Source organism: Stereum hirsutum (assembly GCF_000264905.1).
Source record: "Stereum hirsutum FP-91666 SS1 unplaced genomic scaffold STEHIscaffold_14, whole genome shotgun sequence".
Classification (NCBI taxonomy): Eukaryota; Fungi; Basidiomycota; class Agaricomycetes; order Russulales; family Stereaceae; genus Stereum; species Stereum hirsutum.
This window is the reverse complement of record NW_006763144.1, coordinates 1098303-1114334: the sequence shown is the minus strand read 5'-3', so window position 1 is coordinate 1114334 and position 16032 is coordinate 1098303. Positions and strand designations below refer to the sequence as shown.

General features: G+C 50.8%; 6 protein-coding genes across 6 annotated transcripts; 3 read left to right on the top strand and 3 right to left on the bottom strand.

Moving 5' to 3' along the window:
- Positions 1-5: 5 nt before the first annotated feature.
- Positions 6-1543, top strand: STEHIDRAFT_133753 (mannosyltransferase; the record flags this gene model as incomplete). Its single annotated transcript, XM_007308072.1, has 4 exons — positions 6-98; positions 189-582; positions 640-779; positions 866-1543. The coding sequence occupies 4 exons, from the start codon at positions 6-8 to the stop codon at positions 1541-1543; spliced, it is 1305 nt and encodes a 434-aa protein (XP_007308134.1).
- Positions 1544-1799: 256 nt separating this feature from the next.
- Positions 1800-4593, bottom strand: STEHIDRAFT_124272 (MFS general substrate transporter). The gene is made up of 19 exons (XM_007308071.1): positions 4383-4593; positions 4304-4320; positions 4156-4235; positions 4077-4105; positions 3981-4018; positions 3833-3908; positions 3696-3764; positions 3546-3616; positions 3468-3480; positions 3375-3398; positions 3274-3304; positions 3192-3210; positions 3085-3128; positions 2858-3018; positions 2521-2771; positions 2309-2441; positions 2154-2234; positions 1957-2094; positions 1800-1892 (listed from the first exon to the last, which is right to left on the bottom strand). Exons 1-19 carry the CDS (start codon positions 4553-4555, stop codon positions 1880-1882), a joined length of 1461 nt encoding a protein of 486 aa, XP_007308133.1. The 5' UTR covers positions 4556-4593; the 3' UTR covers positions 1800-1879.
- Positions 4594-5263: 670 nt separating this feature from the next.
- On the bottom strand, positions 5264-6583 carry STEHIDRAFT_124271 (uncharacterized protein). The gene is made up of 7 exons (XM_007308070.1): positions 6504-6583; positions 6282-6402; positions 5962-6210; positions 5875-5902; positions 5696-5821; positions 5517-5624; positions 5264-5447 (listed from the first exon to the last, which is right to left on the bottom strand). Exons 1-7 carry the CDS (start codon positions 6557-6559, stop codon positions 5281-5283), a joined length of 855 nt encoding a protein of 284 aa, XP_007308132.1. The 5' UTR covers positions 6560-6583; the 3' UTR covers positions 5264-5280.
- A 449-nt stretch (positions 6584-7032) lies between these two features.
- On the bottom strand, positions 7033-9548 carry STEHIDRAFT_102441 (prokaryotic type I DNA topoisomerase; the record flags this gene model as incomplete). The annotated part of the gene is made up of 10 exons (XM_007308069.1): positions 7033-7254; positions 7355-7533; positions 7592-7783; positions 7877-8100; positions 8157-8293; positions 8358-8439; positions 8491-8749; positions 8811-8983; positions 9049-9413; positions 9468-9548. 10 exons carry the CDS (start codon positions 9546-9548, stop codon positions 7033-7035), a joined length of 1914 nt encoding a protein of 637 aa, XP_007308131.1.
- Positions 9549-10586: 1038 nt separating this feature from the next.
- STEHIDRAFT_64361 (DUF1253-domain-containing protein) lies at positions 10587-12472 on the top strand (the record flags this gene model as incomplete). Its single annotated transcript, XM_007307777.1, has 9 exons — positions 10587-10714; positions 10766-11203; positions 11262-11346; positions 11403-11488; positions 11543-11693; positions 11754-11825; positions 11887-12017; positions 12078-12176; positions 12256-12472. Coding segments are annotated over 9 exons (1407 nt in total), but the record flags the coding sequence as incomplete, so codon positions are not given.
- Positions 12473-13168: 696 nt separating this feature from the next.
- Positions 13169-15392, top strand: STEHIDRAFT_64300 (phosphoglycerate mutase-like protein; the record flags this gene model as incomplete). Its single annotated transcript, XM_007307772.1, has 9 exons — positions 13169-13370; positions 13439-13838; positions 13895-13987; positions 14133-14409; positions 14462-14537; positions 14596-14746; positions 14807-14856; positions 14918-15003; positions 15075-15392. 9 exons carry the CDS (start codon positions 13169-13171, stop codon positions 15390-15392), a joined length of 1653 nt encoding a protein of 550 aa, XP_007307834.1.
- Between the last annotated feature and the right edge of the window lie 640 nt (positions 15393-16032).

Sequence of the window (16032 nt, the reverse complement as noted above, 5' to 3'; positions counted from 1 at the left end):
CGACGATGGGGAAACAACATGCGAACAAGGGGCGTATGGCTCCGGACACGTCTTCGCCGACACCCACACTGGTTGACGACCATTTTCGCCTCTTGAACGTCTGCACCGTTGCCGCCCGTGCTTGTACTATTTCGCTCGTCTTCTTGGCGTCTCACCTTCCGTCATTCGACTCCTCTGCGAGTACTCAGTTCGATGATTCTACACCCTATTTGACATCTTCCCTTCTTCGGTGGGACGCTTTCCACTTCACGCACATTGCCCGTGAAGGCTATGTTTACGAACACGAATGGGCATTCTCTCCTGGATTACCGCTTGTCATGAATATTATGGGTCGTCTCAGTCATTTTTTGATATCACTTGGAGGAGGTCCTGACTTAGGATGGGAGAACATTCTGCTTCGTGGCGTGGGGGCCGCTGTGGCGTGCAGCAGTACCAGCACGCTCTACCGATTATCCTTCCATCATCTCAATTCAACGTCTCTGGCTCTCATCGCGTCATTATTGTCGCTTATACCCAGCAGTCCAGTTACAATTCACTATGCAGCCTACACAGAGCCATTCTTCACCTATTTCTCATATAAAGGTATATTCCCTGCCCAGTTCTCCTCGTCAAACGCTCATCGAGGCCGACTTCTTTAAGGCATGTTGGCGTGCGCGAAGAAGCAATGGCTATGGGCGACGTTTTGGTTCGCACTTGCAGGCGCATTTCGGTCGAATGGTGTACTACTAGGGGGCTTCCTAATCTGGGGACTTGTTGTTGAACCTCTCTTGCACGGACAGGTGAGCTCTCATCAATCTTACAATCAGCACATTATCTATCATCCATACTACGACAAAAGTTGGAGTATCTTATCGTAATTTTTTAGCTTTCAATCAAGAAGGTTGCATACGCAGTGTTCACCACTGCTCTCACTTTCGTGCCATTCGTCGCACATCAAGTGGCCGCGTACGTTCTCTTCTGCACCCCTAATGACGACAAAGGCCAGATCGTTTCGACACCACTGTGGTGTAACAAGACCATCCCTCTCATATATACCCACGTCCAAGCGCGGTACTGGAACATCGGATTCCTCAACTACTGGACCCTCTCCCAACTCCCAAACTTCCTCCTCGCCGCCCCCGTCCTCACTCTCCTCTTCACCTTCACGCTCACACACCTCTCACACACCCTGCCCACCCTTCTATCCATCCTCAAACACCGTCTCCTTCCCTCCTACCTCAACACTCAGAAACCCGCTTCCCCAAACCAAACAAACCCAGATCCCCGAACTCAACCAAAACTCGAACGCCCACCTTCATCTCCCTTCTTATCCTCCTCCCTAACCCCACACGCAATCCACGCCCTGATCCTCTCCCTAACCCTCCTCTTCAACTCCCACACCCAAATCGCACTCCGCCTCGCCGCTTCGATGCCGCTCACGTACTGGGCCGCCGCGTGGCTCGTGTTTGAGAAACCTTGGTGGGGGAAGATATGGGTGGGTTGGAGCGTGGTGTGGGGTGCGGTGTCGGTCGTGCTTTGGACGGTGTTTCTACCGCCTGCTTGATGTTATTTTGTTTGTCGTCTATGTAAATGGAACGGGGTCCGTCACCGTCCGTGTGGTTCAAGTGTGGTGTTCCAGGGTGTTCCTGTTCGTTGTTCGGAGCGGAGTTTGAAATCCAACGCCACACCCGAATTGTGGCCTTTGGGCCACACTGCCGACGGTACTTCACAGCCATTAAAGGTGGTCATATTGTGTATGGTCTACACGTCGATCATGATCATGATATAATACAAAAACACAAGAGTGACGTCCTCCTTACACAACGGCAGGGTTTTGGTAGGTTGCAACATAATTTAGTCTGGGGATCCCCGCCATCATCAAGACCAGCACCAAAAAGTCTCAGATAGTGTACCTATAGCCCCAGGAGTTAAGATTAGAGAGGGAATAGAAGAGATGCCAAGTGGATGCCAACAAACCTGAACAAAGGGCTCTCATCGCCCAGCTCCCTGAACTCTTCCTCTCTACTGTCATCGATGCCCTCCCGCTTGCAGAGGGCCTCCTTCTCGGCATTGATGACGCTGTATCTCCACATAAGGACCGCGGTCGAGATAATTCTAATGTTCGAAACATCTGTAAGTCGTGCTCGTTGATCAAGTGGAAGACCGGAACGTACGTGAGACCGAGCCAGCCCATCATGGTGCCATGTCCGTGGTGGAATCGTGGGGAGTCGTAGTATATGAAAGACGAGCAGATTCTAAGGTCCAATGACAAAATCATCGTGATTGCCAGTTAGCGAACGCATGAGAGTGCGAGATATATAACACATACCCTCCGAGGTTTCCGATACCAATGACCATAGCGATGACCACTCCCCTCTTAGCATCGCCACCCGCATTGCCCCCCGCCCAAGCCAGGTTAACAGCAATCGTCGGGTACACTCCTAAGCACGCGATGATAGCACCTATCATACAAGCTCACCGTTTAGCACATGGTGGAGACAACTGGCACAGGGCATATACGTTATGAGGAACATTACTTACCGACGTACCCCGCTCCAGGACTCGTCGTCGTATAACAGACGATATACCCGACAAGACTCACGAATGCCCCGCCCATAATGAACGGACCCCTCAAGTTCAACTTATCGGAGTATATGCCCACGACAATAGTCATCAGACATCCACATACGAATGGTGGGATGGAGAGTAACTGGGCACGAGCCGCTGCGTAGCCGAGGCCGGCGATAATTGAGGGTGTGAAGAGAGCGACGGCGTAGACTGGGATGAGGACGCTGATCCAAAAGGTTAAACACAATCAGATAGTAGGCAAGTCAGTGCGCGTCAAAGCAATGGCGACTAAAGATGTAGAGAGACGTACCCCATATAAACGACGATCTGCATCCATGACTTGTAATCCTTGATGGCCTGCCAGAAGTACTTGTGAGAATAGCCTTTGGCGAGGTTCTTGGAGTCCTCCGCAAGTAATGCCACGATGTGGCGGCGCTCGGAGTCGGTCAGGAAGGTCGCGGTCTCCGGATACTATCAAACAGACCAAAAGTAGTGTCAGTATCGAAATAATGGCCGACGAAGATGAGAGATGCTCGCATCGTGCATGAAGAAGAAGGCTAAGGCCGCGATGATGACGGTCACTGCCAGAATCCGAGATGTCAGTTTTGGATGAACGGAGAGAGTTCAGTAACAGCAACACTGACGAAGTCCTTCCAAGCAGAACTGAACGAATGAATTGTTAGCCGTTCGTTTTGCACACTGGGTCGTATCGGATGAATCACTCACAATCCACTGCCATCCATGCAGGCCCCCAATGCTGAAGAGACCAAGAACCCCATCAGGACCCCTCGCGAAAACAAGCTACGTGCGTAAGACGGAAGACCCACCCCTCCATCTTCTCAATGCCAAACCTGTGGCGAAAGAAAGAAACGGTTAGTTAGCCAGTATGTTTCTGAAAAAGACAAAGACAGTAAGCGCACGCGAGGATGCCACCTGAAACACCACGCCGACATTTGAGTAAGATGAATGAATGGAAACAAAATTAGCGTGCCACGCACCGAATGCTCCAGCGATCGTTGCAGCCGAGAAGAAGATAGCAATGCGTTTGGCCTGTTTGCGCCTAGGGTACCTATTGATGCACCCGAAGGAGTAAGCAACCGCAGACCTTTTGCATTGAGCTAGGGCATCCGAACGAAAATCTCACGAACCAGAGCGAGATGTAGAACGTCACACCGGGGAAAAGACCTCCCTCGGCCAATCCAAGGAATATCCGGGCTCTGTAGGCGCCCGTCAGAACTGTATCCTACCATCGAGACCGTCCACTCGTTTTGGAAAAAGGACAAACATTATTAGACCGTGATAACTGTTGACGAGGCACATCAGAGTCATCACAAGTCCCCAAGCAAGCATGATCGAAGGGACTGGAAAAAAAAGGCAGAGAGGTCAGTCCTGAGGATGGACGATAAGCCCGACCGAGAAGCGGAGTTGCGTACTCCATCGAGAAGGTCTCGTAAGTTTCAAGAGGATATTCCTGTGTCGACCTTATCAACAAACCAGCCTCAAGTTCTGCCTGGACATTTCGAACATACGATGGGATCTCTACGAAACAGTAGGGAAGCTAAGTTTCCGTTAGAACGGCCTGTTCGCAGAAATGAGAGCGCTACTCACAAAGAACACAGCGGCAATGATATTATAACGCAGGCCCACCAATTTCAGGTCTGTAGCCATGCCGGCAATCTTCGCGTTCCCTACGTATTGTAAGAGTAAAGTCATTGAGCTCCAAAGCGTGAGGCAGAACATGCGACATGCCACTCACCAACATTCGACCGATCCCTGTCGTGATGTGCGCAGAATTAGCCTTCGCCGCCGAGCGTGGATAGCATAACGATACGCACAAGAACGAGAGCAGGTAAAGCAGCGAGACGAATGGCAAAAGATGCATGTCCATCTTACGGAATATTCGTCTCTCCTCTTTGCCATCCCGCTCATAGAGATCGCCCGGACTCGGAGAGTCCACCTTGGCCGTCTCGCGCATAGACTCGTCTTCCTTCTCGATAGACCCAGGCATTGTCCTGACGGGAGCTAGTGATGTGGGTGGAGAAAGGAGGCGGGGGGACAGAGTAAGCCGTCATTGCAAAGCGGCCTGCCAGTGTATATATACGAGCGCTAAAATGTAAAATCAATGGACACGAGACCATCAATTCAAGGCCCAATCATGGTTCTGCACTTCTGTATACTTCTCCGTGTCCGGGGCCGGAGTGGATGTGTTGCGGACGGAAGCCAGGCGACAAGACGATGTTTGATTTCAAAACGCAAAGTGCCCCACAGTCCGACAAACAGATCCGGGGAAAACGGCGATGTTCCCGTGCGGGGCGGGCTCACGCGGACCTGCTCATGGCCCAGTGCGGGGTTATATCAGATCAATTTTGTCTTGATTTTGTTCAGCTCAACGAGCTCGTCGATTGAGGAGTTGAATGCTACTTGGATCATGGTGGAAGCAGCGCGTATCAGGAACATGAGTACCGTGACGAACAGATTGATCGAGCTTGTCAATCGAGCTTACCACAGAGGCTCACGAGGTGCATATCCACTGAATCCCATCTTCCAACACTACCCATCCTCCAAAAAATGTTACAACCAAATTACACAAAAAGCCAGCAGCATTATAATGAACAAGGAATTTCTATTTTAAATACAGCGATAACAAGAGAGTGCGATAAGCAGGGGAAAAAAAAACTAGGATCCTCGCCACAACACAGAAAGGGGAAAAGAAAAGAGTCCACGGTTAACGTTTCACATAAAGTCATCAGCAGCGCCGAACATCGAGCCGGCCGATTTTGAGGACTTTCCCCGGGACTTCCCTCCACTTGTCCGTCCCCGACCCCGACCTCTGCCTCGTTTGCCTCCTCTTGAGCCAGCCCGAGATGCCGGCTTCGCAGCGCCTCCAGGATTTGGGCAGGCTTTCGTCGAAGGCAGGTGTAGTCGGTGTCAGTCGCCAAAAAAAGGATGGTTATATTAAAGAAACGCACCATTGCTGTAGTGACCAGACTCGCCACACTTGAAACATGCATTGTCTCCGCCTCCTCCACCTGAGGACTTCGTCCGTTGGCCTGATCCACCATTCGGGTTTGGACAGGCTAGAAAGAAATGTTTAGAAGATATTCGAAAGAGGGGAGCATAGAGGAGCATCGACGGCAAAAGAACATACCATTACTATAGTGCCCTGGTTCGCCGCACTTGAAGCATGCGTTACCTGTACCACCACTGTCTCCAAATGTTCCTCCAGACTTGAACCTCTTGTTGGAGTCAGAGCCACCCTGTGGATTTGGACATGCTGGACGATGTTTGAGTGCTGTTTGTGAATGTCTGTACATGAAAGACACATACCACTAGCCCAATGTCCTTCTTGACCACACTTCAATTGTAATGACATTGTCATCGATTCATCTCTCTGAAGGCAAACGGACTGCTCACCTTGAAGCAGCCGCCCGACTTGACCTCACCCACACTGGAGCTTCTCCCCCCAGCTCCTCCACCACTATCACCCACGCCCTCCGCCACCCACTCAAAGAATCCACACGACGCTACTTTGACGTTAGGACAAGTCCAGAAGCTCCGTCCCTTGTTCGCGCCATCCTTGGTCACTTCTTTCGTGATGGCGGTCATATCGCAATTACACCGTTTAGGCCCTTCCTCGGCCGTTCTCGAGGATTGTCTCGAATCCTAACACACGGCAAGCCAAAATAAAGTCAGCATCGCTCGACAATTACAAGATAGGAACGACGATGATTTACTGAACGTTCAGAGAACGCCCTCTTCCCCAGAACAGGCGCCGGCATCGGATCTGCTCTTCTTGCAGCTGCCGATGTTGAAGCCGACGACGAAGCTACGGGTTCGTCTCCCCATGCGAAAAAGCTGCACTTCTCTGTCGCACATTTTCGGAAAGTGCGGCCTTTGTTGATGCTCTCTTTCGTAACCGTACGCTCGATAGCGATCTCGCCACAGTCGCAACGGACCTCGTCCGAATTGTTTGCGTTCGTGTTTCTGCTTGGCCCAGCTCGAGAACTCGCATTCGAAGTGGACGTTGGTGCAGATTTGGCGGCAGTCGATTTAGCGGCAGTCGACCGCGGTTTTGGAGGGGGCGGCGGCGGCGGCGCGAAGAACTCTGCGTGAACAACGGTGAAAATTTATATTGAGCGAAGGAAAGGCAGTTATAAAAAGGGCATATATCTTCCACCTTCTTCATCCATATCTGGAGGAGGGCTGGCTGCTCTCGGTGCGCCACCGCGGGCTGTCGCTCGTCCACGAGAGGCTGGTGCAGCAGCGCGCGTGGACCCTCGAGCTCTTGCAGCACCTCGACCCCTCCCACCTCCACCTCCAGGTCCTTCATTGTCGCTGTCATCGTCCCCACCTCCACGACCACCGTTACCTCCGCCTCGTCCACCTCTTCCACCGCCACGCCCACCACGCCCAGCACCACGGGCACCTCCTCGCCCTCTGCCGCCTCCATCACCTTGGCCAGCTGCGCCAGCGTTGCCGCGACCATCAAGCCGCCTCCGAACGGCCTGCAATATCATGTACCGAAGAAGGGCATGAAAAAATGGTCAACCCGCGTCTGTGATGACATGAGAAAACACTCACGGCCATGATCTTAGGGAAGTCTCTTTTGGCCAGGATATACATCTCCTTGTACTGTTCTATACTCTCGGAAAGCATGTCGGTCTTGGACTTCTGTCCTTGACACACTTGCACTAGATTGCGCTCAGTCTGGCAGGTGCAGCAATGAGATGATTGATCAGTAAAGAAGGGTGAAGTTGATATGGGGGCTGGACTGGCTAGGTTCAGAAAGGACAACGAGTGAACGTACATCTCGTCGGAGTTGTGGCTTGCTCAGACTCTTCTCGAAGCCGATCTCGTTGTATCCATCCACCAGTCCGATACCCAACGTCGAGGGAACGAGGTACTTCACTCCCCCATCCGGCCGAGGTATAACGTAGCCGCGTTCAATGATAGTCTCGATATGTTGCGCAATTGTCGCGTCGGTACCTATGTCCAGACCCCTCCTTTGGTAAATGTTTTGAGAAATGTTAAGGGGTGTGCATACCGATTCCATTCTTGTCCATCAATCCGACGAGATCAGCCTCGGTAAGAAGGTTCGGCGGAGAAGTGACACCCTCTCGAAGCTCACAAACGGAGGGCATGAACTCGTCTCCTTCCTCAAAGTCGGGTAGTTCCTTCCCGCTCCACTTCTCATAGGGATACACGTTCAAGAAATTCCGCTCGAGGATAATCAAGCCTATCATGATTGGGGTAACATGAAGATGTATTAGATACATTTCAACAAGAATGCACAACAGAGTATAAAGAACATGATGTGACGATGACGGACCCGTAGCATAGAATTCTTCGCCCCCACAGAGCACATCGACCGTCGTCTGAAAGCCCAATGCATCCTTCGAACAACACGCCAGAAATCGTCGAACGATAAATTCGTAAACTCGCTTATCATCTCCGCCAAGATTTGCTGCGTGTGCTGTCGGGTGAATCGGAGGATGCGCGTGGTCATTGTTCTTGCCCTTCCTGGGTGCATTGAAGCCATCCTGAGTCTGAAGCCTACACGATGTCATATATCAGTCACTATCAATGGAAAGACGTCTGCGTCTACCTACATATGCGCGAATTGACCCCATTCTGGGTCGACGTTCTGCTTTTCGATGAGAGACATGAAATCGAACTGTGGGTCGTACTGGTCGGTTTCTGTGCGAGGGTACGATAAAAATCCTTGTTGGTAGAGTTTCTCAGCAATCTGCAAGTACCTTCCATTGATCAGCAAATTATTCTCGTAGTTCAAGAGACAAGAATTAGCATACATCAAGAATCTTCTTGGGGGCGAGTTTCAAAAGACGGGAGCCAGCCTTCTGGAGCTCGACCGTCGTGAGGGGTAACGGCTTCCTAAAGGATAGAATGAGTCACAGTCAAAGGAGACTAAAATCTATAGCGAACCATTTCTTCGTATTTTTCTTGGTAACCTTTGTGACTCTGGCCCGTGGAGAGGCGAGTACTACCTCGTAGATGACCAGAGCGACTTCGAACTCAAACAAGTGCCCTCTCCTCCACGTGAACTGGACTTCCTCATTGATCTTGGATGAGCCAGCGTTAGGCTCGATCGACAGGTAAATGTACCAGAATGCCTCAGGAACAAATGATTGCACTTGATTGTAGCGCGAGACAACGAAACCAAGTGTTGGAAACTGACAGGGTCCTTCCAGAGTAAAAGTTCAATCAAAACACGTCGACAAGCGCATGTTACAAATCTGACACACCGTAGGAAATGACGCCGGCTTCTTTAAGTTTCTCCAGTCGGTCACGAAGAGCCATGGTCTGCATACGAGTGAAAGCTGCACCTATCCGCAAGTCGAGGTTTATGCGAGCAGTGACTGCCTGCGCTTGTAGAAGGTCAAGTTCGATGGGATGTTGGGCGGCATTATGGATCTGTCTGTATAATTATTGGGAGCTGAAGAACCGGATTGCGCGAACGAATATATGAGTGAAGCAACTCACTGTGCGATGATTGCACTAAACCTCGCTCGCTTGACGATGATATTACGGTTCGTCTTCTGAGCAGTTACCATAATTTCCCATCCAATATTTTCTCCTTCGCGATCGCAATCGGTCCATATCATGAGCTGATCCGCTCTCCGCGCCTCATTCGAAATGTTTTGCGCGATAGCAGTCTTGTCCTTTGCCGTTTTACTCTCGATGGGTGCGTCGAAAAGAGCAATGGGATCGCACGATTGCCATTTCCGATGAGTGTCGTGGAAGTCGTATTCCATTAAGTGCCCAGCGACGCAAGTGACTGTGAATGTGGAGTGGGTGTAGTTATAGGTAAAGTCATAGTTTTTTACGTAGTTCGTGGCCGTGTTGCGCTGTTTCAAGACATGAGCGACTTGATGGGCATACAAGAGGGGGAAAGGACACACTGTGGTAAATTGGCCGCCCGACAGGATTTGTGTGATAGATTTAGATATGGAAGGCTTCTCTGCCACACACAGAACCCTCATCACAGGCGTGATCACCGACTGAACTCGAACAAATCCTTGTTCCGATGGGAAGCGCCGTTATAAGACTGTATATCTCGCTACGAAAGTCCCTGGCCTGGCCCGGTGGTGTGGATCAGAGACCAGAAGTTAATTCAAAATCCAGAGAAACAATTCAGAAGCTCAAATACGCGTGAAAAGCCTCGAAACAAGGGGCGCCGGAGGGGGGAAGGACGAGATGGTCGACGGTGAAGACAGAACGCGGTGATCACGAAGTAGTGGCGCTCGTCGCGAAAGCCACAAACGAGACGCGTTAATCATGTGACCCTGTGCCACCGATATTCTGAAGCAAAATCATTTTCCAGAACTGTCTTTCTGCGAAAACACAACTATGGCTGTGGAACCAACATCGCCGACGACCCGTCTTCTTACTCTTCTCAATGTATCAGCTGCTAGGTCCACCAAACGAAAACGCCATGAGGATAATCCATTACCAACAACAAAGCTGAATAAAAGACGGTCGCTGGAGCCAGCCTCCGATCCGGGAAACTCCAACGAGGAGACTACAGGCGCAACTAATGTGGACGATGAAGGAGATGAAGTAGAAGAGGACAAAACAATAGAAGCAGAGGATCTGAAGGACGACGGTGCGCCCCACAATTTATCTGGGAGGCTTCAAACTCATGTGGCCCAAAAGACCCGACAGATCCGTATGAGTATCATTTTGGGCCCAAGCCCGCCTCTTTAACAGAGTCATCAAGAAAAGCTGTAGATGAAGGAGAATGGGCATCTTCTACCTCTTCTCTTCGAAGACTCGGTACTGTGGTTGAGTGCACACCGTCAGGCTCCTCAGCCCCTCAGCAGTCCTCGAAAGGCCAACAATCCGTTAGTACCTACATGCTATAGCTATGTGGTGTTGTATGTTTAAATATTGTTGGTTTTATAGATTCTGGAGAGGCTGAGGACGCCATTTCAAGAACGTCAGGCGAAGCTTACTCCGGGTACCTATCACAGCCATGCTGCCCTAATTTCCGCTGATATGTACCCTTCTCAGAGATCCGTGAGCTCCAGAGTACGACCCTCTCAGTACTCTCCAGCAATCGTGATTTACACCACACCCACACCACGCTGGATACTGCAGCGAAGATGCGAGATGCAATCACACTACACTATCTGAACCATGTCACGAAGTCGGTCCTTCTTACCTTCACATTCTTCCTCGGACGCTAATACTTGTACAGAAAGCGGCGACGGGTCCTCAAAAATAATGAGCGCCTCTCTCATGCAATCAAAGCTTCTGCTTCCCCACCTGAAGATGTCCAAGATCAAGGCTTCACCCGTCCCTCCATACTCCTCCTTGTCCCATTCCGCTCCTCCGCTTTCAATTGGTTCGATGCCCTCTCCGCCCATACTCCTTCTCCAACACACCAAGTTGAGAATCGTGCACGGTTCCTCAACGAATTTGGTCTTCCTGAGGGAGCTGTGGATAAGTTGGCCACCGCCGAACCTGGGACGTATCCACGGGATCACGTTGAGACGTTTAAGGGAAATATGGATGACAACTTTAGGGTAGGGATCAAATTGACGAGGAAGAGCGTGAAGCTGTTTGCCGATTTCTACGCGTGTGATGTCATCATAGCCAGTCCGCTAGGCCTGAGGATGTCTATAGAAAAGGACAAGTAAGTGTTGTTTTCGGGCCATTCATCCTTTACTTCCTCGAACTTAACTTTTTCTCAGTAAAGCAGACTTCTTGTCTTCCATCGAGATGCTCATTGTGGATCAAATGGACACCCTGACAATGCAAAATTGGGAACATGTGCAGGTAAGCATCTATGCTTCTGTAAACACACCATCCTCTTATACATCTTCCATCGCCAGTTCGTGTTCTCTCACCTGAACAAACTCCCGAAAGAGTCCCATAACACCGATTTCTCTCGTATCAAGCCCTGGTACCTGGACGGACAGTAAGTGCATTCTACTTCATTGCGACTACTCCAGCCTCATCACGCCTTGCACAGTGCTGCATATCTTCGCCAAACCGTCCTTCTCTCGGCATATGAAACACCAGAGACCCGGAATTTGTTCAACCAAACCTTGAAGAATGTCGCCGGCAAGGTTCGAACGACAAGGCAATGGGCCCCTGTCCAAGTTCCTCAAGATCTCGATCAAGTATGCTTCTTGCCAATCCCGTACAACGAGTGATGTACTCACTCACTCCCCACAACCCAGAACTTTGTACAATTTGACTGTACGAGCCTGAAGGACGAGCCGGAGAAACGGTTCCATTACTTTACAACACAGGTATAGTTGGCCTTCAACCCATATACACTTCTGCCTCATAATGACTTGTCGAAATTTCCAGATGTTGCCCGCTATCATGAAGTCTGCCGTTCAAAGCGCCAATACCGCGATCTTTGTCCCCTCCTCGTTCGACTTTATCCGTGTGGAGAACCAGTTCCGCAAACAAGGATACTCATACACTGTTCTCTCTGAGTACGTAGTCGTCTCTCAAGACCGATGTTCATTATCGCTGACACGAACTGCTCTTCTTAGGTATTCCTCCAATCAGGACATCTCTCGAGCACGACAAGCGTTCTTCACAGGAAAGAAATCCTTCCTCCTCATCAGCGAGCGCTTCCACTTCTACCGAAGGTCAGTCTGTTCCCCCCTCGTTTTCCCTTCTCGTTCAACTACAATCTCAGCCTCTGATCTTTCAACATCACATCAATAGATACAAACTCCGAGGTATCCGCAACCTTGTCTTCTATGGTCCTCCCGACCACGCGCAGTTCTACACCGAACTCCTCTCCTACCCTTTCCTCGACGAGGACGTCCAGCCGGGTGACGTGACCTGCCGGACCCTATTCTCAAAGTACGACTGGTTCAGACTTGAGAGGATTGCGGGGACCAAGGGGGCGACGGCGTTGTTGAAGCAGAACGCGCTTTGATTCATTATCGATTATCTACTGTTCTGGTCATGACCTTGGAGGTGCCCCGCGGACTCGGTGTCCGAACGCGCCAACTTTCTTGTCACGATGAAATATGTGTTTCGGAGCGTTTCGCGAGGGCCACATTATTTCTCGGTGGCGTAAGAAACGTTCAAGGTCCGCAGCGGCTTACGCCGGGCCTTCTCGCTCAATGATTTCTTTCCAAATCCATACCGACTCTAACGCACGTTCGTCGCCTATAGGGACCCTCATACACCATGCAGCATCAGCTTTGCCTGATATCGTACGCTCTATGCCAACAGTCTCGTCTTCATTCCTCTCAATCTATGCTTGTCAATCATCCAGGGGGATCCCAAACTCAGCGGGTTCCTCGTCTAGTAGCTACGATGCCACGCCGTCTAAGCCTCGCGGTACATCGGACGGGGGCAAATCACACCATCATAGCTCGTATAAAAATAAAACATTCGGGCTAGGTCTTCATCCTGTCTGATGATGAGGAAATGCACGTTCGCGAAGCATATTTGAGGGGCATAGGTCCCGTCATCAAATCGGCTGTAATCCCGAGTATGAGTACTATATATAAATATCATCAACGCAGAGTGGATGGAGCAGCTGATCTCGGTCCTCGAACTCATAACTCATCATCTCCTCGACGAGTTGGAGCCCCGAGCTCATCGTTTCGCCTTGCCGATCGACATGTTCCCGTTCACGCGTCTCGTCTTTCTCGTCGCGAGCCTTCACTTGGTGCAAGTCTCAGCTTACAATGTTCCACGCGCCGTGCTCTCTTCCTCCGCTGGAGAGACGACTTCGTTCGCATTTCTTCCGAACGCCACTGTGACCGTTCCTGACCCGAACTTCCCTGAAGCGAGTGTGGTGGGATTTCCCGGACCCACACCCAGTCTGTCCCACTTCTCTTCCATACCTGTTATCCGACTCCCTGACTTCGTAATGTATTTCGTTCTGTAGCGGGAGATGAGGCCGAAGCTATCGCTACCGCGACTGCCTTATCCAAAGTCGATAGCGCATTCCCTCTCGTCCGTCCAGACACGGAAGACCACAAGGGGAAGACGTTCAATGTCGAACACTACTGGGGCAATCTTTCTCCTATGTTCTCTCTCGATGCCGGTACCTTCGGTCTCAACGAGTCATCGCCTCTGATCCCAGAGGGTTGTTCCCTCACTCAAGCGCACCTCCTCCACCGCCATGGAGCGAGGTATCCTACCACTGGTGCTGCTCCTGCGCAATTGGCCGCCGCGTTGCATAATGCTAACACGACCGTGAACGTGACGGGCCCGCTGGAGTTTCTAAGTACTTGGACGTACAAGCTTGGTGCTGAGATTTTGACCCCTTTCGGACGTGAGCAATTGTACGTTCTTCGTAGACTTTCTGAGTACATGACTTGGCTCACACGCGTGAATTTAGGTATGGTTTGGGTGTCGGTTTCAGGGTCAGGTACGGTGAGTTGTTGAAGGGGTTCAACGACTTCCCCGTGTGGCGTACCACCTCAGAGGGTAAGTTATCCGTTATTCAAGCCCGATCATGATCTGATTGGATTCGTGCATTCAGAGCGCATGGTAGACTCAGCGTGAGTGTATTTCGAGTGGTTATCAACTCTTCATGATGCATGATCCGTTGCTAAAAGTCCTTCCTCATCTAATAGTTTGCAGTTCGCGGCAGGGTTCTTCGGCGTACAGTCTTACCAGACTAGCTATCATCAGCTCATCGAAATAGAGTCCTCGGGATTCAACAGCACATTAGCTCCGTACGACGTCTGTACTAATGCGAACAACGCCGTCGCGTCTCTGGGGAGTACTCAGGCCAATGCTTGGGCTGAAATATATACGGCTCCTACGATCGAGAGGCTGTCAAAACACATCACTGGCTTGAACCTCACGGCTTCAACTATCATTGCAATGCAAGAGACTTGTGCATACGAAGTACGGACCTCGGTTGACTTTTGGCGTCGTGCATGCTGACTGGGACTCGTAGACTGTGGCCCTCGGCTTCTCGAGCTTCTGTGCACTTTTCACGGAGGAGGAATGGAAGCAGTTCGAGTATTTCCTGGGTGCGTATCGTTCGGGTCACTCTGAACCCTGCTTCCATCTAACATCATACCCCTGAAGACGTCTCATTCTGGTATGGAAACGGTCCCGGTAACCCAGCAGTGGCCGCTCAGGGTATCGGTTGGGTTCAAGAGCTCGTTTCACGTCTGACTCGAACACCAATCTCCACATTCGACACCTCCGTTAACGAGACCATCGTCACTTCCAACGTGTGAGTGTTTGAGGTCCTCGTGGTTCTTCATGCCTGTCGCCCATATATGTTTGTTTTCAGCACGTTCCCCTTGTCTCAGCCAATTTTTGTTGATGCCACTCACGATACGAGTAAGCTCCTTACTCGTGTCTTTCTTAGCTATAAATAGCTGATGATAGTGTGTGTCACCAGTCATCAGTGCGATTGTCACTGCTATGAACCTCAGCATCTTCTCTGCACCTGGCCCCCTTCCCACTGATCACATCCCCGATGATCAAGTCAGTACTAATCCCCCTAATTGATCCTCCTGTTTCGTGTTCTACTCACATAACCTCTACCATCTACACAGACATGGATAGTACCCCACATCTCCCCCTTCGGCTCCAACATGGTCGGCCAAGTCCTCTCCTGCCCCGCCTCTGACACCCCGACCCACATCCGCTTCGTCCTAAACGACGCCGTCCTCCCGCTCACGGGCATCCAGGGCTGCACGGCGGACAAGAACGGATTGTGCGAGATCGACAAGTTCATCAGTGGCCTGCAGGCGAGGATCGAGGAGGTGGATTATCAGTTTGATTGTTTTGCGAATTATACGGTTCCGGTGCCGGATGATATCACGGATGGGAGGTTCCCGGATGCGTTGAAGAATTCTACGTCTGCGAAGTAAAAAGGGATGTCAGGGTGATGGGACGTTGTGATGGTAATTGTCGCTATGTTTTTTTGGTCCATGAATTGTCAGGTCGACGAGTCCTTTACTGTCGGAAGATTGGCTATCACGACGTCCCGTCAAAGACCAGCCAAACCCCACTTGACCATGATCTGACAAAACGAACGCATGGTATGGGGGAATGTTGGAAACAGAGAGTTCGTTGACAGGAACGGATGTTCGGGTACAAACCTCCACTTCTTTCCTCTCATGCGAAGCTGTCTGTCTTGATCTTACTGTCCTTGGGAGGATACAGTCCTATACAGGAGAAGGCGCCGTGTGCTCAGCACATGCTGACTTTACTACTTCTCCATAAACATAGCTCTATTCTGAATCATCATAAACTTAGTAAACCGTGACCCGTGAACGCTGCCAGGCAACTTGCTTACTTTTAGGAATTGCATGGATCCGCCAAGGGACTCTCATACAGTATACTCCTCGCCGCATCCTGGCGTTTCAACCGTAAACGCACATTAGAGACAAATGGGGTTGTTATGAGCAGACCGGACTATCGTAGTCTCTGGATAGGTGATGTGCCTATTCGCGGTGGGGCTCGGGGATCCAAGTAGGAAGAAGGAGGACAGCCAGGCGCCACAATCTG

What these genes read in the sequence shown, in the direction of transcription:
- STEHIDRAFT_124272 (XM_007308071.1), bottom strand. Translation starts at nt 4,555, where the DNA reads ATGCCTGGGTCTATCGAGAAGGAAGACGAGTCTATGCGCGAGACGGCC. An exon ending in TGTTTCGTAGAGATCCCATC is followed by an intron (nt 4,019 to 4,076) that starts GTATGTTCGAAA and finishes AGGTCGACACAG; the next exon opens with GAATATCCTCTTGAAACTTA. An exon ending in CAGATCGTCGTTTATATGGG is followed by an intron (nt 2,772 to 2,857) that starts GTACGTCTCTCT and finishes CTTTTGGATCAG; the next exon opens with CGTCCTCATCCCAGTCTACG.
- STEHIDRAFT_124271 (XM_007308070.1), bottom strand. Translation starts at nt 6,559, where the DNA reads ATGCGAGTTCTCGAGCTGGGCCAAGCAGAAACACGAACGCAAACAATT. An exon ending in GGGCGTTCTCTGAACGTTCA is followed by an intron (nt 6,211 to 6,281) that starts GTAAATCATCGT and finishes GCCGTGTGTTAG; the next exon opens with GATTCGAGACAATCCTCGAG. An exon ending in GTCTGGTCACTACAGCAATG is followed by an intron (nt 5,448 to 5,516) that starts GTGCGTTTCTTT and finishes CTTCGACGAAAG; the next exon opens with CCTGCCCAAATCCTGGAGGC.